Source organism: Trichechus manatus, unplaced genomic scaffold, assembly GCF_000243295.1.
Source record: "Trichechus manatus latirostris isolate Lorelei unplaced genomic scaffold, TriManLat1.0 scaffold00190, whole genome shotgun sequence".
NCBI classification, from domain to species: Eukaryota; Metazoa; Chordata; class Mammalia; order Sirenia; family Trichechidae; genus Trichechus; species Trichechus manatus.
This window is the reverse complement of record NW_004444126.1, coordinates 3,381,399-3,404,568: the sequence shown is the minus strand read 5'-3', so window position 1 is coordinate 3,404,568 and position 23,170 is coordinate 3,381,399. Positions and strand designations below refer to the sequence as shown.

The 23,170-nt window shown below is 44.9% G+C and overlaps 1 protein-coding gene across 1 annotated transcript in view; it reads left to right on the top strand.

The window, feature by feature from the left end:
* SEZ6L (seizure related 6 homolog like) overlaps window positions 1–23,170 on the top strand; it is a 153,872-nt gene that overhangs the window by 10,949 nt on the left and 119,753 nt on the right. Inside the window, exons 4-7 of the mRNA XM_023741798.1 lie at window positions 215–380; window positions 6,709–6,875; window positions 7,774–7,968; window positions 9,746–9,884. Of these exons, the coding sequence (XP_023597566.1) occupies window positions 215–380; window positions 6,709–6,875; window positions 7,774–7,968; window positions 9,746–9,884 (667 nt within the window). The remainder of the gene's footprint in view (window positions 1–214; window positions 381–6,708; window positions 6,876–7,773; window positions 7,969–9,745; window positions 9,885–23,170) is intronic.

The window sequence follows — 23,170 nt, the reverse complement described above, 5'->3', positions numbered from 1 at the left end:
GATCACAATGGTCCAAGCCACAGCTGATCATGGGGATGATGCAAGACCGGGCAGCATTTTGTTCCATTGTGCGTGGGGTTGCCATGACTCAGGATGACTCAACAGTAGCTAACAAAAACAAGGGCTAAGGGTGGGATCAGGGGAAGATGAAACGCTCACTTCCTCTCTCTCTGCTTCTCCCCATCCCCCACCCACTTCTACTTTCTCAACCCAGCCCCCTGTGGAGGGGCAGTGCACAATGCCACCATTGGCCGTGTCCTCTCCCCGAGTTACCCTGGAAACACCAATGGCAGCCAGGTCTGCGTGTGGACCATCGAAGCCCCAGAGGGCCAGAAACTGCATCTGCACTTTGAGAGGTTGTCGCTGAATGAGAAGGACAGGTAAGCCTCCAAGGGTCCCCACTCAGCCCATTTCCCTTCCAGAGGATTAGTATGTGGCTAGAGATTTGGAGTCTGGAAATGGCTGAACTTTGGCTCATGGAGGTCAAGAAAGGAAGAGCTGGAAAGCTCTTAAGCTCCAGTCTTTTCCTTTTACAGATGGGGAAGCTACGGCATACAGAGGGAAAGGGACTTACTCCAGGTTAAACAGCAGGGCAAGGGAAGAGGCAAGAAGGGAATCAAGGTCCCCTTTCCTGCCACATTGCACTACCTGTTCTATCTCCTGCACATCCCTTTTTGCAGTTGAAACAGGAGGGAGTGTTTATTGGGCACCTGATCTGTGCCCAGCCATGCATTAGGCTCCATAAATAGGAAGGAAGTGGAGAACATTGGTTCCTGGGACAAAAGAAGCCCTGGTGGTGCAACAGTTAAGTGTTCAGCTGTTAACCAAAAGGTTAGTGGTTCGAACCCACCTAGCAGCTCTGCAGAAGAAAGATCTGGTGATCTTCTCCTGAAAAGATCACAGCCAAGAAAACTCTATGGGGAAGGTCTACCCTGTCACCTGGGGTTGCTATGAGTTGAAATTGACTCAACGGCACCTAACAACAACAACATGATAGGAAGTTGAGATGGAGAAACTAGAGTTAAGCACATGAAAGACCTAGGGAGACATTATAAGGCAGTTATCTAAGCAAGAGCATGTTTGTGGATTCTAAATATTAAGCATAGAATGCATAATCTTAAAAGTTTAATATTCTAGACAGCTTTGATCTTAGAAGCCTAGATTTGCTGTCTTAGGTTGAGTTCTCTTGGAAACAGACAAGGAGACAAAGATGTGAGGGCAAGTAGTTTATTTGGGAGATGATCCTAGGAAGCACTGGTAGGAGACGGCGAAGAGAAGTCAATACAGTATATGTTAATGAGCAGTGACTGCTGTGGGCAACTGGGGCTTTATCCACTCGGGGCCTCTGGGAGACTGGGTTGAGCATGCCTCAGAGTGGTCCTATTGGAGAAGTGGGGGAACTGGGGTATTTATCCACCAACTCCCATCCATCATTGCATGAGGGCTTCTCCTGGACACACTAACTCCTCAAATTTTTCTACTACCTTTTGTACTAGCTGAGCATGTACCAATGACCAGGGAAAGCCCTCAGGCAAAACATTCTCTGAGACTTTGTGTAGGAAGCCAGCAGCAAATGTGGGAAACAGTGAGTGCTGAGGGGATACAGGTACATGACACTGACAATATCGACTACACTTCCAGAATCTCAGAACCTTACAGTTCTGGAACCTGACAGACTGATTCTAGAGTTCTAGCAAGCTGACTTCACTGAAGCTTCAAATCCTGAATGTTAACTCTTTAGACTGGAAAGAATTCACCATATAAGAAAGAAAACACCAGATCATCAAATCATTTCAATATAACTGAATCATTTACCAACTGTTGGAGCCCTGGGGGTGCAGTGGTTAAGAGCTCAGCTGCTAACCAAAAGGTCGGCAGTTCGAATCCACCAACTGCTCCTTGGAAACTCTATGGAGCAGTTCTACTCTGTCCCATAGGGTTGCTATGAGTCAGAATGGACTGGATGGCAATGAGTTTGGGTTTTTTGGTTTTCATCCAACTGTTTAGTCCACTTCCCTCCAAGAAGTCTGGCTTTATACTGAACAACTCCACATCAATAAATCACAGTATTAAAGGGTAAAAGGTCAGCATCAGAATGACCTGAGGAACTCTTCAAAAAACAAATTTCCCATCCTTCTCCCTGGAGACTTTCACTGAGAAGAACTTGGATCTGGAAACTCTTGGTGAAGGAAGCTTTCTAAACCTTGGAGCTCAAGGTTGCCTTTTCTGAACGATGCTGGGATAAATCAAGTTTAAGTTTATACTAAACAGCAAGAATGAACAGAAAGGGAAAAAGAAGTTCGTCAAAATGAGAATTTTCTGAAAATTAGTTAAAACATGATAAATGGGCCAAAGAGACACTGTTCGCTAATAGTTTCTCTGAGGCTCTCCATAGGTCTGAGAAAGGTATGTGTTGACAATTACCTTAGAAAACTAGTTCTCAAATGTGTCAGTGGGGACAGAGGTTTGCCCTAGTTCACCAAGATTAAAGGTCAAATACACACAAAACATGAAGACATTCACCGTGCTAAGGAGAAAAGGCAAATTAAGTTTATCTTTCCCTTGTACTTTATTGAGGAAAAAACAGCTAAAACACCACAATATATCAGTTGTGAGAATGTACAGCTAGAGAAGGCTCTACATAAGGAATGAGACTTTGATGTGGACCTTGAAAAGACATTGGATGAGGGAGCCCAAAATTACAGTGGGAAGAGTATCCCAAACAAGGAGAATGGGGGAGGAGAGAGGGCAGAGGAAGAATGAAGATGTAGAGGAAAGAATTAGCGTGCCTGTTTGGGGACTGAGCCAGAGGTTCTCCGCAGAAGCAAGAGAAAATAAAGCTGGGATGGAAATTGGGGTCATGGCCTGATGGGCTTTGAATGCCAGGATGCTTCTATAGGCAATAGTGATCCATGAAGGGGTTTTGTGTAAAGGTGTGACATAGTGAAGGAAGATCTTAAGATGACTTTCCCCAAAAGGAAGGCTTTTGGTTTTTTGGTTTGATACCCATTCTACAGATGAGGAAACAGAGGTTCAGAGAGGTTAAGTGTTCTTGCCCAAATTCTGGATTTAAACCCAGGTCAAATTTGGGATTCAAACTCCAGTTCCATAATATGCACCATAAAAGGTAGATTCTCTGGTCAAACATGTTTGGGAGATGCTGTATATCTTATCTCCATCTTGGAAGGTCCTAATGTATATTTACTGGCAAAGGCACTGGAAGTCCTGCAGGAAAAAATCCATTTCATTTTTGTTTAACCCTCCATTTCCCAAACTCATTGGACCACAGACTACATACGGATTTGAGGTAAAATGTATTACTATTGCAGGCATTCTAGGCAACATAGCTAGAAAATTGCTATGTTAGGAGATTAATAAACTATGGGTATTTTGAGATCTTAAAGTTTTCCCCCTGAACTACTCACTTGCTTTGTCAAAGGCTTCTATTCTTTGAAAGATGAGTCCTGGCCCTCAGCCCCTAAGATAAAACAGAGTCAGTAGGAATCAGAACACTGTGGAGATGCCACTCCCCACTCCTGGGACAGGTCAAGGCCTCCACCCCAGCACCCCTTCTCAACCACACGAGCACATGGTAAAATGAACAAACTGTGGCTCCAACATTTACGCATCTTGGTAACATTAGAAATTCTTCTGGGCAATAGAGAATAAACCCTTTCATAAGTCACAGTAAAAAAAAAAAAAAAGAAAAAAAACCTCAAAAGATTAAGAATGCGTGTTTATGACCCCATAAATAAATTCATCCAATTCATGTACTGTTTTTTCCCAACTTTCGCATTTTTTTCTTTCAAAAGACTGGGACTAGCAAGAAGCCAAGTATCAAATGGTTTTCATGACAGTAAAAATGAATAACCACGATGGTCCCTGGGTGACATAAATAGTTTGCTCTTGGCTACTAACTTAAAGTTTGGTGGTTCAAACTCACCCAGCAGCCACAGAAGAAAGGCCTGTTGATCTACTTCCGTAAAGATTATAGCCAAGAAAAAAATGAATCGCCGCAACTCAACTGTTGTTAGGTACTATCGAACTGATTTTGATTTACAGAGACCCCATATGACAGTAGAACTGCCCCCATAGGGTTTCCTAGGCTGTAATCTTTATGAGAACACATTGCCAGGTCTTTCTCCCATGGAGCTACTGGGTGGGTTCGAACTACCAACCTTTGGGTTATCAGCCAAATGCTTTCCCATTGTGCCACTAGGCCTCCTACAGCTCAACTACCTTCCTGTAACTTAGTTCCTGATCCTCAACTGCAGTCGTAAGATATGTGACCTCAAGATAAGTGGGATGATGCTATAAATGATTTCCCTTAATCTAGGAAACTCTTGTCTCCCCAAATGTCACAGTGTTCTTATACGTACAGTTCTATAACGTGAAACTGAAATGGATAAAAATTTAAGAGAAAATTTCCCAGGCCAATTTTAGGTGCATGATAAAGTGTTTCTGATTCAGTGTTATTGTGATTGTTGTTGTTTGGTGCTGTCAAGTCTATTCTGACTCATAGCGACCCCTTGTGACAGAGTAGAACTGCCCCCATAGGGTTTTCTTGGCTGTAATCTTTACGGGAGTAGACCTCCAGGTCTTCCTCCCACAGACCCACTGGGTAAGTTCGAATTGTCAGCTTGAGTTAGCAGCTGGGGGCTTAACCATTACGCCACCAGGGCTCCTCGTTCTTCTGATTAAGACCTGTAAATTCACTATATACATATGAAATTCAGTCCTGCAGTCGTCATGAAATAGAGGGGTTATGACTAAAGAAAATGAATAGCCAACATTTGTCTAACGCATTTCTTTTTCAGGGGGCTTTATTTTGCCATATCCTCAAACCCTACTCATAAGGTAGATAGGGAAGACATTATGATGCCTCCTTTCATGGTCGTGGAAACAGAGGCTCAAGGATGTTTTGATGCTTATGTAAACTAAGTCTGTGGGAGATTGGGGACTAGAAGTCAGGACTCCTGACTCCCCACACAGTGCTTTTAGGAAATAAGGATCAGAGATGGGGCCTGTTAGGTAAATTTCAAATGTTTGGTAAGTATGATTTACATAAAAGTCAAATGTTTGTTACCCTAGACCAAAGATGAGAAGGCTAGGGGGGACAGGGAAGCTAGATTAATGGAAACAGAACAACCAAAATGGAAATAACAAGAATGCTGATATATTGTGAAGACTGTAACCAATGTCACTGAACAATATGTATACCAAAACCAAACCAAACTCGTTAAATGAGAGCGTGATTTCCTGTGTAAACTTTCACCAAAAACATGATAAACTATTTTTTTTTAAAGTAACATGTTTATAAACTAGAGACTGCATCAGCCTGAGACCAGAAGAACTAGATGGGACCCAGCTACCACCAATGATCACCCTGACAGGGAACACAACAGAGAGTCCCTGATGGAGCAGGAGAAAAGTAGGGAGCAGAACTCAAATTCTAGTAAAAAGCCCAGACTTAATGTCTGACTGAGACTGGAGGAACCCCAGAAAGCATGGCCCCGGACTCTCTGTCAACCCAGAACTAAAACCATTCCAGAAAGCCAACTCTTCAGACAAAGATTAGACTGGACTATGGGACATAAAATGATACTTGTGAAGAGTGTGCTTTTAACTCAAGTAGATACATGAGACTAAATGGGCTGCTCCCGTCCAGAGGTGAGATGAGAAGGCAGAGAGGGTCAGGAGCTGGTTGAATGGACACGGGAAATCAGGGGTGGAAAGGAAGAGTGTGCTGTCACAGTATAGGCAGAACAATTAGGGTCACGTAACAATGTATGTGTAAATTTTTGTATGAGAGACTAACTTGAAATTGTAAACTCTCACTTAAAGTACGACAAAAAAATAAAATTCTAAGAAAATAAGATGTTTAGTAAATTTGATTTACATACCTATTCTGTGCTGGGTACTTTCGGAAAGGCCTGGTGAACTACTTCCAAAAAATCAGCGGTTGAAAACGTTATGGAAAACAGCTCTACTCTGACACACATCGGAGTCGACTCAATGGCAACTGGTTTTTGGCTCTATTCCCACACTCTGATATAGGTACGACTGTACGCATATTGGAACCCTGGTGGTGCAGTGATTAAGAGCTGGTCCGCTGGCCAAAAAGTCAGCAGTTCGAATCCACCAGCCACTCCTTGGAAATCCTATGAGGCAGTTCTACTCTCTCCTATAGGTTTGCTATGAGTCAGAATCGACTCGACGGCAACGGGTTTGGTTTTTTGGTTTGGTAGCCATTCTACAGATGAGGAAACAGAGGTTCAGAGAGGTTAGGTGTTCTTGTCCAAATTCAGGATTCAAACCCAGGTCTACCTGACTATATATGCCACTGTTTCAGGAGTGATATTGGCCTATTATTCCCAACTCCTCAGCTAATAATAATAATAATCAGCACATTTAATTAGTGTGGTTCATTACATCATGATTCGTTACATGTCACTATCACTTTCCCTATAATCTCAAAACAAATCCATGAGTAGTCCAGGGCAAACATTTAACTCCATTTTACAGAAGAGGAACCAGGTTCAGTAAGGTGAAGTAACTTGCCCAGGTAAGCAAGGGTTAAAGTCAGGTTTTGAACCCAGGAATGAGACTCCAGAAGCAGTATCCATTCCACGCTCTTCCTGCTGCTCTGCATGGCAGTGGCTCAAGCAAGATCTCTCAGTTTCCCTCCTTTCCTTCCCTGGCTGTCAGAATGGTGGTCTACAGTGGGCGAACCAACAAGTCAGCTCTTCTCTATGACTCCCTTCAAACTGAGAGCGTCCCCTTCGAGGGCCTCCTGAGTGACGGTAACACCATCAACATCGAGTTCACATCTGACCAGGCCCGGGTGACCTCAGTCTTCAACATCCGATTTGAAGGTGAAGGTTCTTGGGGGCCTCCCTTCCTAAGGTGGTGGCATGGAAGCATGGGAAGGGTGGCAGGACTGGGCTGGGTCCCGAGAGATAAAAATCAGGACTGGTGATGAGGGAGTAGACCCAGTGGCCAAATTGATCCTTTGACTTCCAAAGACAGACTGGACTTTGTGAATAACAATGTGTACCATTTATTGAACACTTATTATGTGTCGAATGCCTTCTTGCATTGGCCATTTGACCCCCACCACTTTGCAAGGTGACAACTGCTATTATTTCCACTTTTAGATGAGGAAACAGGTTTGGAGAATTTGGGTGACTTACCCAAGCCCACCAGCTCGTAAGAATGGAGCTATGATTTCTGTCTAACCCAAGTTCTTGCCCTAAAGCTCTGCTATACTCTACCCATTGAGACCTCGTAGAGTCCAGCCGCTTCTTCCTCCAAGAAGAGTTGGCAAAGCCTCTCCCACTCAGCCCCTGACCCTTGAAAAAAAGGTCCTCCTGCGTATTTCATGTACCTTGGGGGACTTTTTGTTCTGGCTTCTGCAAGAAAAGTTGCTCTTTCTCATATTATGGTGTCAAATGGCAGACATCAAGACTCTGTGGGTAGGGAACATGGGGTAAGTATATTTGATATGGGGAGGAGCTGAAACAATTTCTGCAAGGTTGTGAGGGAAGAGGTTCTTATTCCTGTTTTACAGATGAAGAAAATGAGCCCTCAAAAAGCCAAGTGAATGGCTCAAGGACTCTCTTCTTGTCAGGTGGATCTAGAACACCTGGTCTGGTAGTCTTTTTCATTGGATCTTTCCCAAACGACAAGTGGAGACTCATCTTCTGAAATCTACCACCGTGGGGTGTACACTGACTCATCTGACGTGCTGTCTCTTTTGTATCCACCCTTCAGCTTTCGAGAAAGGCCACTGCTATGAGCCCTACATTCAGAATGGGAACTTCACCACATCTGACCTGACCTATAACATCGGGACCATAGTGGAGTTCACCTGTGACCCCGGCCACTCTCTGGAGCAGGGCCCGGCCATCATCGAGTGCATCAATGTCCGGGACCCTTACTGGAATGACACAGAGCCCCTGTGCAGAGGTGAGCAGTCCCCAGAGACCCCTGCCCCTCAAGTGAGAAGACCCAAGTTTCCAGCTTAGCGGCATGCCACCAGTTTATATAACCACTCTAAGGATTAGAACCCTCTCCAGGGCTCACTGTCTTTTGGATCAGGGCTGCTGCTGGCCCCTGGACAAATTACAGAATGGATAGATTTTAAAAGAGTCCCCTTTCTCTAGGCATACACCTCACAGTACACAGCTGGATGAGTAGATAACTGCATGGATTTCACCTTCTAGTTACCCCTCTGCTATGCATCCTTGTGCAGTGCACAACCCACCCAACAACACATGGCAGAACTGGGTCTAATTAACAATGATGACAACAATAGTAATAGTTGTTATTAAGAGTGCAATAACTATGTTATGGGAACTCTGCCAAGCACATTAACTGATTTAACCCTCACCAAAATCCTATGAGGTAGATATTATTATTGGCCCCCATTACAGATGAGGAAACTGAGGCTATGGAGTGACGTTCCTAAGAGCACACTGAGAGTAATTGGCAGAGGCAGAAATGGAACCCAGGTCTCTTTGTTCTCAGTGTCCTGCGCTCTGAGCCCTCTGTACAATGTTGGCTGTGTAGAACCCTCATTCACATGGCCTGTGCTCCGCACTCCCCATTTCCTCACATTCAAGGCCACTGAGCCCCCATGAGCCTGGATCTCCTGGTGGGTGGTATGTAGAGTAATGAATGGGAGCCCTCACATCTGGCAGCCACCACCTGGATACCAGTCATGTGAAATCACAGCCTCTTTGTGGTAGGGGATAGATCCCTGTATTAAATGTGCTGGTTTAACAGAGCGGAATTTATTGGTGCTTTGGCCTCTGCCACATTGAGAAATTTCCAAAGCAGTAAACACAGAGTGGAATTTAAAGGGCCAGGTGCCAGCCACGACCACATCTCTGCTTCCAGTTCAGGGTTGGGGCCTTTCATAATAATGCTAGCTAAGATGTTGAACACTTACCATGTGCCAGGAACTGTGCAGCGAGTTTGACATCCACAGGCTCAATTAAGCCTCAGAATAACCCAGGGTGGTCAGTAGTGGTTTTTCTGCCACTCTATAGAGGAAGGAGGAACCCTGGTGGCACACTGGTTAACCGCTTGGCTGCTAACAGAGAAGTCGGTGGTTCAAACCCACCAGCTGCTCCCTGGGAGAAAGATGTGGCAGTCTGCTTTCATAAAGATTATAGCCTTGGAAACCCTATGGGGTGGTTCTACCCTGTCCTGTAAGGTTGCTATGAGTTGGATTCAATTTGACGGCAACAGGTTTATAGAGGAAGGGAACTGAGGCTCTGAGAGGTTATGTGCCTTATCTGTAGTGACAGACTCTGGTGGCAGAGGCAAGATTCGAACTCAAGTCTTTCTGACTTGAGTATATTATCTCAACCTCAGCTCACCTTGCGCAAGAACCACAGCAGCGCAGGATTCATCGGGCCTCTCAAGAGCTGTCCTTGGTCCTGAAAGAACTGGCTGCTTAAGCTCTGTCTTTGGTCCTGAAAAACTGGTTTCCTCATGCTCTGTACTTGGTCTTGAAGGAACTAGTGTCTGATCCCAGACTTTGCCAATCCTCAGCTAAAGGAGGAGGCAGATGGCCAAACTTCACTGAATCATCCCACACACATGTATTGACTGCCTGAGGTGAAGGCACCTGTCCACGGTATACAGAGCCACGAATGTCTGACTTCACAGCATACTCTCTTAACCTCTGTGCCATATCGGCTTCCTTATGAATAAAGTCCGTCTGGGTCTCTTGCAGCCATGTGTGGTGGGGAGCTCTCTGCCGTGGCTGGAGTAGTGCTGTCCCCAAACTGGCCAGAGCCCTATGTGGAAGGTGAAGATTGTGTCTGGAAGATCCACGTGGGGGAGGAGAAACGGATCTTCTTGGATATCCAACTGTGAGTGTTTATGATGGGTGGGCTCTGGGGGCCTGAAAAACCTGAGCATCCAACCAGATTGGGGAAGAAGTTGCTCCTTCTTTGTCCTTTCAACCAACATTAATTAAACATCTCCTATGTGTCAGGGAAGGAGCCCTGGTGGTGCAGTGGTTAGACTGCTCGCCTGCTAACTGAAGATCAGTGGTTTGAACTTACCATCTGCTCCACAGGGGAAAGATGTGGCAGTCTGCTTCTGTAAAGATTTACAGCCTTGGAAACCCTATGGGGTAGTTCTACTCTTTCCTATAGGGTCGCTATGACTTGGATTTGGGATGTGGATGTGCCAGGGACTGTGCAAAGAAGTGGAGACACAATGGTGAGGAAAAAAATATACACACACACGCAGTTCCTAGCCTCAAGAAGTTCAGTCTAATAAGGAAACAGATGTTAAATGAGACAATGTACAAATAATTGCAGTATTCTATAAGTGATGCAAGGAAAGGTACATAGTGCTATAAAATTCTACACTGGGGATCGGAAATAAAGTAGAACGTCAGAAAAGGCTTCCTTAAAAATCTAATGCTAAAGCTAAGAGCTAAAGGATGAGTTAGAGTGAATGCATCCAAAAAGAACAAAATATGCGAAGGCCCTGTGGCAAGAGCGAGCCTATCATTGTCAAAGGACTGAATGGCCAGGGTGGCCAAGGAGAGGAGGATGCTATAACACAGCACTCACTGTACTGCAGTAGTTTATTTTCCTGCCTGCCTTCCTCAACTAGACCCTTCTTCCAGGGTCTAATACAGAACCTGGCACATAGTAGGTCCTCAGGAAATGATTGCTGAATTAAGAAATGCTTTAAGGAATGGACTTACCTGGCTTGTGTGACTGCATTTCCTGTACTCAGTAGGGGTAACTATTAGATGCTCCATTCAGAACTGCCCCCTCTAACTTCCCAGGAGGGTGGCACTCCCAGGGAGCTGAGCCACATACAGCAGTGGTTGCTCTAAGCATTGCATCTCAGGTGATTATCACAAGTAACCCTCCCATGTAGAGTAATTATCCCCATTGTCCGGATGAAGAAGCCAAGACACGGAGGTCACTCGAGAGTGGCCCATTTAGTGACTTCTCGTAAATTTAGTATGGCTGGAGCATAATGATTGGGTAGCGGTTACAGAGAGAAAGGGCCAAAGGAAAACTCTGGCATCCTTTTAGCCAAAGCTTCAGATAGAAAACTCTATTCTGAAGCTGCTTCCTCTAGGAAGCCTTCTGTGGCTCCCCGTTGCCCTCATGCCAATTGCCATCAAGTTAACTCTGACTCATGGTGACCCCGTGTGTTGTAGAGTAGAACTGTGCTCCATCGGGTTTTCAAGGCTGTGACCTTTCAGAAGTAGATTGCCAAACCTTTCTTCCATGGTACCTCTGGATGGGTTCAAACCTCCGACCTTTCAGTTAGTATCCCCTGCTTAGCTGTTTGTGCCACCTAGGGACTCCTTGACACCTTCATAATACATATAAATGTATGGTCCTGGCTTATGAGCATCCCCCCCCCCCAGAGGTTACTGGGGCAAACCAGCTCAGTCTTTAACTGGGAGAAGGTGAAACAGACTCCTGAGTTCTTTGTTCCTCTTGCAAAGGATCGATTCCACTTGGCCCCATGACACCACCAGGACTTGTCTATTATCGCCTCACTTCTCCTCGCAGGGAGCCTCCCAGACAGATAGCTTTGTTTAAGCAAGACTGGCCCAAGTCTTCCCTTGGTGTCGGAGGCCTGGATGATGAAACAGGAAAATGGGAATCCTGTTTTCATCCCCTGCAGGCATCAAATATTCAATTAACCTTCAGCTTGACACCAGATTGAGTTTTATTTCTGTCACTAAGCACGCAATGGCGCGGCCAATCTGGGAGCCTTGTACAATTAAAGCAGAAATTTTTCCCCAAAGCCACACCACTGGCCTTAGCATCGAGAAGAGAGCCCCTGTGGGGATCAGACTTTCTCCTGTTCATCTCAGCAACCCCAGATATGAGCATCAGCTGGGAGGAAGGACTCCTGGCTCCTTTCCACCATGCCCTACCTCTAACTCCTGTGCAACTCTGGGCCCATCACCTAGCCTCTTTGCACTTCAGATTCCTCCTCTGAAAATGATGGGTTGCTCAATTGGTGTCTATTTGCTGGGAGCACAAGAGGAAGAAGGAGGGTCAAGAATCCCTGGAGGAAAGGGAATACATGTCCAATCACCTCCATGAACAAATTGCCTCCTTTGCCACAAGACCAAAGAACTGGATGGTGCCTGGCTACCAATACCGAACATTTAGATCAAGGATTCTATAGCATAACCTTAATCAAAAGGGTAAAATGAGGAACAGAATTTCAAATTCTCATAGAATCCAGATTTTCTGGAGACACTGAGGCCAGATGATTCCCTGAAACTATTACCCTAAGGAAATCTTTAAACCTTAAGCTGAAACTATCCCCTGAAGTCATCTTTGAACTAAATAATAGTTTGTTGTTTTTGTTGTTAGGTGCCGTCAAGTTGGTTCCGACTCACAGTGACCCTATGTACAACAGAACACACTCTTTTGAAGTATTATCTCTATGTGATCAAATTGATAATGGCAGCTTGAAAGGATAGATAAGAAGTTTAGGGGAGCAATGAGTTTATGTTAATGATGGTAAAATAATTTGGAAAAGGTTGTCAAGAAAGGTAGCACAACTTGAAGAGTGTAACCAATGTCACTAAACTGCCCACGTAGAAATTGTTGAGGTGGTATATGTTTTATTATGTATATTTTCACACACACACACACACACGCACACACACACAAAATGATAGGTTGCCTTGAACCTAGGAGGATGCAAACTCAAACTCACACCTCAGGGCCTTTGCACGGTCTGTCTCCACTCCCTGAAATGCTCTACTCCCAAATACCTGCATAGTTCATCACCTCACTTCCTTCAAATTTTTGGTCACAGAGCGCCTCCTCCTCTGAGGCACCTCCTAATCTAAATTAACATCCTTGTCAGTCTCCACCCTCCTACCTTGCTTTATGCGGTCCATAGCATTCACCACCATCTGACATATTGCATATCATTGTATTTGTTAAGGTACTTCAATCCCCCACACAGACACTTAGAATATCACCCTTCCATGACAACAGAAAGGTTGTTGTTGTTGTTTACTGTTTGATTCACTACTGTATCTCCAGCATGTACAGTGCCTGGCACATAGTAGCTGCTCAATAAATAAGAGTCAAATAACAAAGTTAATTACTGTAATAAATGAAATAAAGACAACTTGTCAAGATCACACATTCATGAAGCTTCAAAGTCAGAATTTGAACCCAAATCCACATCCAGCTGGCTACGATGCACAAGAAGGAAAAAAAAGATCAGAAAACAATGGGAAGACCCTCTAGGGCTATGGCTTCCATTTGTCAATAAACTTGGGTTTATTACATGACAAGCAAACTGGCTCTTTAAAAAAAAATTTTGGCTAAAAAAGTATCAAGTAAAGTAACAGTCCATCACCCATCTGTCAGTGTGCCATACTGTGGTGACTTCTGTGTTGCTATGATGCTGGAAGCTGTACCACTGGTAGTTCAAATACCAGCAGGGTCACCCATGGTGGACAGGTTTCAGTGGAGCTTCCAGACTAAGACAGACTAGGAAGAAAGGCCTGGCTATCTACATCTGAAAAGTATCCAATGAAGACCTTATGGATCACAACAGAATTGTTGAAATTGCTTGCTTGGATGCATCATCAAGAGGGATCAACCGCGGGCATGTTTGGTGTAGTAGAGGGCCTGTGAGGGTGAGGGAGACCTTCAGGGAGACGGACTGGCACAATGGCCACAATGATGGACTCGAACATGCTGGCAGTTGTGAGGATGACACGGCCTGGGCAACATCTCCGTGAGTCGGAGTCAACTGTTGGCGCTAACAACAACAACAGCAAGGTAACAATAGTGGGAAGATCCATAGAAGGCTTTCTAGAGTTACAGGATCGAAGGATTTGCCGTCACAGACCTTAGAATCAGAATTACAGTGGAAGGACTTCTGAGGTCCTCTAGTTCAAGGATCACTTAGTGGAGGTTGAGGACCAGGTGGAGTGGGTTTTGGAGGAGACACATTGCTCTTCAGGATATCTGTGCACCAGATGCTGAGCCAAGGTGAAGGTGATAGTGGGACCACAGATGGGCTCTAAGAACGGGCCAGCGAGGAGGGCATTGCCCTCCCGGGGGCTTCCACTACCACCTTTTCCACATGGGGCAAGGAGCCAGCATCATCCCAGGGCCTTAGAACTAGAAAGGACAAAAAATCAATTCTTCCCCATAACCATACCACCCAGAGACCCGGCTTGTCTGAACCAAAGCTTTTATGCTTTAAACACCCCATGACAGTCCCATTTCAATCATCATGGACATGTGGTTGGTGGTGGTGGTGTTGTGTGCCATCAAGTTGATTTCAACTCATAGTGACCCCACGTGTCAGAGTAGAGCTGCCCCATAGGGTTTTCTAGGCTGTAATATTTATGGGAGCAGATTACCAGGTCTTTCTCCTGTGGGGCCAAAAGGTGGATTCGAACCTCCAACTTTTCAGTTAGCAGCCAAGCTCTTGGACGTGTGGTTAGGACTGTAGTTTTTGTTACTGAGCAAGCTCAGTTCAATTCAGCAATACTTATGGAGCACCAAGTGTACCAGGCTTGTGCTGGATTCTGGGGGTAAGCAAGACAAATGCAGCCCTGGCCCCGAGAAGCCCATTCCATAGGCTGACATGCACAGGCAAGAGAATATACAGGGGCCTTCAGGGCCCAGAGCTGGGGCAGCAGGTTGGGACTAGTAGAGGACATAGAGAAAAAGATTTCCTGAAATAAGCAACGTCTGCACTGGTGGTTGTGGTTCTCACCTGTGGGCAATTTTGCCCCCAGGGAACATTTGGGAGCCCTGGTGGCACAGTGGCTAAGAGCTTGGCTACTAACCAAAAGGTTGGCATTTCGAATCCACCAGCAGCTCCTTGGAAACCCTATGCGGCAGTTCTCTCCTACAGGGTCGCTATGAGTCGGAAACGACTCGACTGCAACGGGTTTGGTTTTGGTTTTAGAGACATTTTTGGTTGTCGAAGTTGGAGAGCGGTGTGGTTGCTACCGGCACCTAGTGGGTAGAGGCCAGGGATGCTTCTAAACATCCTGCAATCCGCGGACAGCCCTCCCTCCCCAACAAAGAATTATCTGGCCCAAAATATCAATAGTGCTGAGGTAGTGAAGCCCTGATCTATGCAGAAGCCTGAAGGACAGGTAGAAGATGGGCAAAGCTGGCAGGGAACAGTGTTCCAGCCAAAGGGAATGGCATGTGCGAAGTTCCAGAAACCGGAAAGCAAAAGTCTCTTCTTAGTTGTCCACAGTATTTAATATTTTCTGAGCACTGATATATCCCAGGAGCTTACATCCCAGGCATCTTCATGACAAGCCCACGCAGAGAGTTCTATTAATATCTCCATTTTACAGATGTGTAAACTGAGGCTCAGAGAGGTAGAAGAGTGACTCAGATCACACGGCTAAGAAATGCATGCCAGGTCTCCAAGGCCTGGAATCCACCCTGTACCCGTTGCCATCAAGTTGATTCCAACTCATGGCGACCCCACATGTTACAGAGTAGAACTGCTCCATAGGGTTTTCTTGGCTGTAATCTTTACGGAAACAGATCACCAGGCCTTTCTTCTGCAACATAAACCTAGTGTGTGTGTTCGAACTACCAACCTTTAGTAGCCAAGCACAAACCATTTCCACCACTCAGGGACCACTCCTTCCAAAGCCCTCGAAAGGCTCGAGAAGAAGCCCTGTGTTCCTGAAGCTTAGTGATTCAGAGGATGTGGCATCAATCAAGAGGGACAGACGGGAGATCAAGCAGGGCCTTGAAGGCTACATTAAGGATTCTGGACTTCTCCAAATTCGGCAGCAGGGGAAGGGTTTTAAGAAGCTAAAGGGATTAGAGCTTTGCATAAAGGAGCTGAGCTCCCCAGCTGCCAGTCCCAGGCTCTCCCTGGCAAACTCTTCCGCACACGCTTGGCAGAATGGCATCTGGGCCTGGCACCTCCTTCTTCCCACAGAGGGAGTGAAAATAGCATCTCACCAGCAAGGATTACATGAGGCCCAAGAGCTGCTGGGTTTAATTTATCTTGCTTGGTTTCCACTGACAGTTTTAGTAAACCAATTTGGGTTTGATAGTAAAAATAATTCGGTCCTCGGGGCCCCTCAGCATTGCCTAAGTGTTTGCAATTGTTATTTATCGTAACAACGAGGGGGAAGGCGTTTGCCCTGCAGACTGAGCTGAGTAGGCTGCCCATAGTAGGCACTGAGCTAGTGTTTGCTGAGTCATGGGAACATGAGAGAAGCTACATAGGCCGGGCGAGAGGAGACATTTCTTTCCTTCTCATCCCCTATGCAAGTCTGTTGATAATGTGAGCATTAGGATAACGGCCGTCATTGTTGTCGGGTGTTATCAAGTCAATTCCAACTCGTAGTGACTCCATGTGACAGAGTACAACTTCCCCATAGGGTTTTCTAGACTTTAATCTTTATGGGAGCAGATCGCCAGGACTTTCTCTCACAGAGCCACTGGATGGGTTTGAACGGCCCACCTTTCGCTTAGCAGCCAAGCACTTAACCGATGGGCCATCAGGGCCCCTTTGATTGCCATCATCAGCATTTATTAAGGACCTACTATGCGCTAGGGCCTGAGCGGCGTATTTTATGTCCATGAACAAAACTGAATGTGAACATTATTATGCAGAGATGATAATTACATAATTAGAGTTACTGGGAGTAAAGATAATTACAGAGGGAGTAATTACCCAAATGAGAGATAACGTGAGAGAGCTTATTGTGCAGAGTCTAGCACATAGTTGGCACTTCAAAAATGGAGACGACAATTATCAGGAATCCTCTGATGGGTATTAGCATCACCACTTTATGGATCTGGAAATGGAAGCACAGAGAGGTTAAGTGGCTGTGTCTGGCCACACAGTAAAGCACAGAACTCAGGCTCGAGTGCACAACATCGCCTCCACTTTCATTGGCTTAATCAGCCTCTCTGGGCACCTGCTACGTGTCTCAGCGATGGGACCGAGAGGCTCCTGGGCCTCCAGGAACTCAAAGCTTAAATGAATGGAGGTCGGGCCTTAAACAGACAACGAATGACATGTAGGCAGTGCTATGGCTCGGGGGTGGGAAGGAGGGGGCTTTATCTCTGAAGGTTGCCAGTGGCCAAGTCAGGATTCGAACCCAGATCTCTGGGGCCAAAGCCAGTGTTATAACCACACAGTAAATGGCAAGCAGGTGTTCTACAGTATAGAAACCCCTCACCTCACCTACAGAGAGGAAAACAGAGGCTCAGAGAAGTGAAGTGACTTATTAAAGTCACTTAGAGTTGGAACTCGAACCCAGGACTGCTTACCATAGTTCCCCAGTTCCTGGGCACCTATCTCGTGTATCCATATATCTCTGCAAGAAATCAGTTTCCACCAAGCTCTAGCTTGCCTTCCTGGGCTCCACAGCCAAGCCCATCACCAACATCTCTCCCTGTTTATGGGGACCAGCATGATGTTCTAATGAGGAAGTAGAAAGATCTAATAAGAAACCCCAGTAACCATATGATTGATATCTGCAGAATAGTTTGCTTCACCCACTGCCAACCTGTTCTGTGCCAAGTTCATTCCAAGCCCTAAAAATTAAGTGCCTTGTCCAGCAACACTTCTGTCCTTCAAGCAGAGATATAGCTGCTCTTGGCCACAGGAGCTCAGCCTGAGCACGAGGCAGAGGAGAAGGGACTGTCAGTAGTTGAGAGCCACGTCGGCCCCAGGAGAATCGATTTCCAGACACCAGCAGAAATCACGGGAGAAATAGCCACAATAAAAATAGAACTGGCTGGACCCAGACCTTCCAAACCATTAGTGGCAGGAGATGGGATTTCCCCAGAGCCCAAAGTCCTAAGGAATCATAGGAAAAAAAGCAAAGTTCATGAAGCCCAAATTCCATCATGTTATAGATGGGGAAACTGAGGCCCAGAGATGGGAAGAGACTGTCCCAAAACCACTCCATCAGTCAGCTACTGCTGCATAACAAGCTACCCCCAAACTCAGCAGCAGATAATGGAGAGCTTGTATCATTTCTTATACGAGTCTCAGGTCAAGTAGGCTAGTCAGCTGGGCTCACTGCTGTGTCTGTGGGTAGCTGTGGTTTGGGCGTTGACTCTGCTGATCTTAGCTGGCTTCTCTCACATGCTTGGGAGCAGGCTGGCTGGCTGATGGTCTAGGCAGGCCCACAATGGAAGGGCTCATCTCTGCTCCACGTGTCTCTCATCCTCCAAGGGCTAGATCAGGCTTATTCTCATGGTGACTGGCCAGGGTTCCAAGATCTTGAGCAAGAAGAAGCATGCACAGCCTCTTGAGCCTCAACTTGGAACTGGCCCAGCATCATATCACCACATTCCGTGGCAAGTCATAAAGCAAGTCACAAGGCCAGCCCAGATTCAAGAGGTAGGGAGACAGACTCCTCTTGTTGAGAGATGCTTCAAAGGCTCAATGCAAAGGGTGTGGATAGGGAGAGGGGATTAGAACTCACGTGCCCTGGTTCCAGTCCAAAGCTCCAATGACATCAGTCTGCACAATGACCCTATGGGGAGGGAGGGGGAATCATTATCCTCATTTTACAGATGAGAAAACCGAGGCTCAGAAAGGTAAAGTCACCTTGCCTAAGGTCCCACAGCTAGACAGTGAGGGAGACCATATGTGCACCTAGAACTTTCCGACCATTTGGCATGTAGAAGTCTCGGAAAACACTCCTTTTTCTACATGATGCTTTCAGTGTGTAGAAGATACTCTGGAAAGATCCTGAGTTTTCTCAGGGAGAGAAAAAGGTGTTGGCCTGTGGTAGGAAGTCTTGGGTTCGAGTCCCAGCTCTTCCACTTATTGGCTGTGTGATCTGAGATGTCACTTCACTCCTCTGAGGCTTCGTTTCCTATCTTTGTTGTTGTTGTCAGGTGCTGTTGAGTCAGTTCTGACTCATAGCAACCCTATGTACAACAGAACGAAACACCACCTGGTCCTGTGCCATCCTCATAATCGTTGGTATGTTTGAGCCCACTGTTGCAGCCACTGTGTCAGACCATCTCATTGATGGTCTTCCACTTTTTTGCTGACCCTCTGCTTTACCAAGCATGATGTCCTTCTCCAAGGTCTGGTCCCTCCTAATAACATGTCCAAAGTACCTAAGATGACGTCTCACCATTTGCACTTCTAAGGAGCATTCTGGTTGTACTTCTTCCAAGACAGATTTTTTGTTCTTCAGGCAGTCCATGGTATATTCAATATTCTTCACCAACACCATAATTCAAAGGCATCCACTCTTCTTCAGTCTTCCTTATTCATTGTCCAGCTTTCACATGCGTGTGAGGCAATTGAAAATACCATGGCTTGGGGCAGGAGCACCTTAGTCCTCAAAGTGACATCTTAGTTTTTAACACTTTCAAGAGGTCTTTTGCAGCAAATTTGCCCAATGCAATACATTGTTTGGTTTCTTGACTGCTACTTCCATGGGCATTGATTGTGGATCCAAGTGAAATGAAATCCTTGACAACTTCAATAGTTTCTCTGTTTATCATGATGTTGCTTGTTGGTCCAGTTGTGAGGATTTTGTTTTCTTTATGTTGAGAAGTAATCCATCCTGAAGGATGTAGTCTTTACTCTTCATCAAAGTGCTTCAAGTCCTCTTTGCTTTCAGCAAGCAAGGTTGTGTCATCTGCAAATCACAGGTTGTTAATGAGTCTTCCTCCAATCCTGATGCCACGTTCTTCTTCATATAAATCCAGCTTCTCGGATTATTTGCTCAGCATACAGATTAAGTATGGTGAAAAGATACAACCCTGACACACAACTTTCCTCATTTTAAACCATGTAGTATCCCCTTTTTCTGTTGAACAACTGCCTCTTGGTCTATGTATGGGTTTCACATGAGCACAATTAAGTGTTCTGGAATTCCCATTTTTTGCAGTGTTATCCATAATTTGTTACGATCCACACGGTCTAATGCCTTTGCATAGTCAATAAAACACAGGTAAACATCTTCCTGGTATTCTGTGCTTTCATCAAGATCCATCTGACATCAGCAATGATATCCTTCATTCTACGTCCTCTTCTGAATCCAGCTTGAATTTCTGGCAGTTTCCTGTTGATAAACTGCTGCAACCATTTTTGAATTATCTTCAGCAAAATTTTACTTGCATGTGCTATTAATGATATTGTTCAATAATTTCCACATTCTGCTGGATCACCTTTCTTTGGAATGGGCACGTATATGGATCCCTTCCAGTTGGCTGGCCAGGTAACTGCCTTCCAAATTTCTTGGCATAAACAAGTGAGCATTTCCAGTGTTGGCATCCATTTGTTGAAACATCTGACTTGGTATTCTTTCCATTCCCGGAGCCTTGTTTTTCACCAATGCCTTCAGGGCAGCTTAGACTTCTTCCTTCAGTACCATCCGTTCTTGTTCTTTTCTACCTCCTGAAATGGCTGAACATCGACCAATTCTTTTTGGTACAGTGTCTCTGTGTATTCCTTCCATCTTTTTTTTTTTTTTTTTTTAATTTTATTTTGCTTTAGGTGAAATTTTACGGTGGAAATTAGTTTCTCATTCAAAAATTTATGCACAAATTGTTTTGTGACATTGGTTGCAATCCTGCATTTTGTCAGCACTCTCCCCCTTTCCCTTTAAACCCCTGTCCCTTCCTGCCTTCTTGTCTTTGCTTTAGGGCAGGTGTTGCCCATTTGGTCTCGTATACTTGATTGAACTAAGAGGCAGTTTCCTCCCATGTGTTATTGTGTTATGTCTGTCTAATCTTTGGCTGAAAGGTGGACTTCAGGAGCGGCTTCAGTTTTAAGTTAGCAGGCTGTCTGGGAGCCATAGTCTCAGAGGTTCCTCCAGTCTCTGTCAGACCAGTAAGTCTGGTCATTTTATCGTGTGTGTGTGTGTGTGTGTGTGTGTGAATTGTGTATGTGTGAATTTGAATTTCGTTGTACATTTTTCTCCTGCTCTGTCTGGGACCCTCTATTGCAGTCCCTGTCAGAGCCGTCTATGGTGTTAGACTGGTCCCATCTAGTTCTTTGGGCTCAGGCTGGTGGAGGCTGTGGATCTTGTGGTCCGTTTGTCCTTTGGATTAATATTTTCCTTGTGTCTTTGGTTTTCTTCATTCTCTTTTGCTCTGGATATGATGGGACCAATAGATGTATCTTAGATGGCTGCTTGCAAGCTTTTAAGACCCCAGATGCTGACCACCAAAGTAGGTGGTGGAACATTTTCTTTACTATGTTATGCCAGTTGACCTAGATGTCCCCCGAGACCATGATCCCCAACCCTCAGCCCCACTAACTTAGTCCCTCAAGATGTTTGGAAGTGTCTAGGAAGATTCTATAACTTTTCCTTGGTCAAGTTGTGCTGACTTCCCGTATATTGTGCATTGTCTTTCCCCTCACCAAAGTTAACCCTTGTCTACTAACTAGTTAGTGATTTCCCCTCTCTGCCCCTGCCTCCCTTGTAACCATCAAAGATTGTTTTTTTTTCTGTTTGTAAACCTTTTCTTAGGTTTTTATAATAGTGGTCTCATAGAATACTTGTCCTTTGGTGACTAACTTATTTCACTCAGCATACTACCCTCCAGATTCATCCATGTTGTGAGATGTTTCACTGATTCATAATTGTCCTTTAATGTTGTATAGTATTCCATTGTGTGTGTATGCCATAATTTGTTTATCCATTCATCTGTTGATGGGCACTTAGGTTGTTTCCACCTTTTTGCTATGGAATAAAGCTGCAATGAATATGGGTGTGCATACGTGTATTCATGTCCTGGCTCTTATTTCTCTAGGATATATTCCTAGTAGTGAGATTGCTGGATCATATGGTATTTCTATTTCTAGCTTTTTAAGGAGGCACCATATTGTTTTCCATAGTGGTTATACCATTTTACATTCCCACCAGCAGTGCATGAGAGTTCCAATCTCCCCGCAACCTCTCCAACATTTGTTATTTTCTCTTGTCTTGATTAGTGCCAATAATGTCAGGGTGAGATGGTATCTCACTGTAGTTTTGATTTGCATTTCTCTCCTTCCATCTTCTTTTGATGCTTCCTGCATCGTTCAATATTCTGCCCATAGAATCCGTCAATATTGCAACTTGAGGCTTGAATTTTTTCTTCAGTTCTTTCAGCTTGAGAAATGCCATCATCTCTTTTCACAGATGTAGTCAATTTGATTCCTGTGTATTCCATCTGGTGAGGTCCAGATGTATAGTCACTGTTTATGTTTTTGGAAAAAGATATTTCCAATGAATAGGTCATTGGTCTTGCAAAATGCTAGCATGCAATCTCCAGGGTCATTTCTATCACCAAGGCCATATTTTTCAACTAGTGAACCTTCTCTGTTTCTAACTTTCACATTCCCATCACCAGTAATTATCAGTGCATCTTGATTGCATGCTTGATAGATTTCAGACTGTAGAAGTTGGTAAAAATCTTCAATTTCTTCATCTTTGGCATTAGCGATTGGTGCATAAATTTGAATAATAGTCATATTAACTGGTCTTCCTTGTAGGTGTATGGATATTATCCTATCACTGACAGCATTGTACTTTAGGATGGATTCTGAAGTATTCTTTTGGACAATGAATATGACACTATTCCTCTTTAATTTGTTTTTCCTGGCATAGTAGACCATATGATTGTCTGATTCAAAATGGCCAATACCAGTCCATTTCAGCTCTCTAATGCCTAGGATATCTATCTTTGAGCTTCCCATTTCATTTTTGACAACTTCCAATTTTCCTAGATTCATACTTCGTACATTCCACGTTCCGATTATTAATGAATGTCTGCAGGTGTTTCTTCTCATTTTGAGTCGAAAGACTGACTCCTGTCTTTAGAATGAGGATAATAAAGGCACCCACCTCCTAGAGTTCCTGAGAGGACAAGGTGACACTGTGTGCCAAAGCACTTGGCAAGGGCCTGATGCACTACACAATAATTGAATTGGCAGCTATGTGAGGATAAGGAGAATGATGTATCCCTCCCCCGGTCTGTGCAGAAGCCAAGCTCCGTGAAACAACCTCTACAAAAGTTGATTGCCTTGTATTTTTATTGCTCTTGGATTATTATTTGGGGTTTTGGTGTGAAATGAAGAGGTTCATCTGCAAGTTACTACACGCGGATCCCACCTGATTGAGTACTTCTCCCTTCCCCAGTTTGCACGGGTTGTCATGGTAACT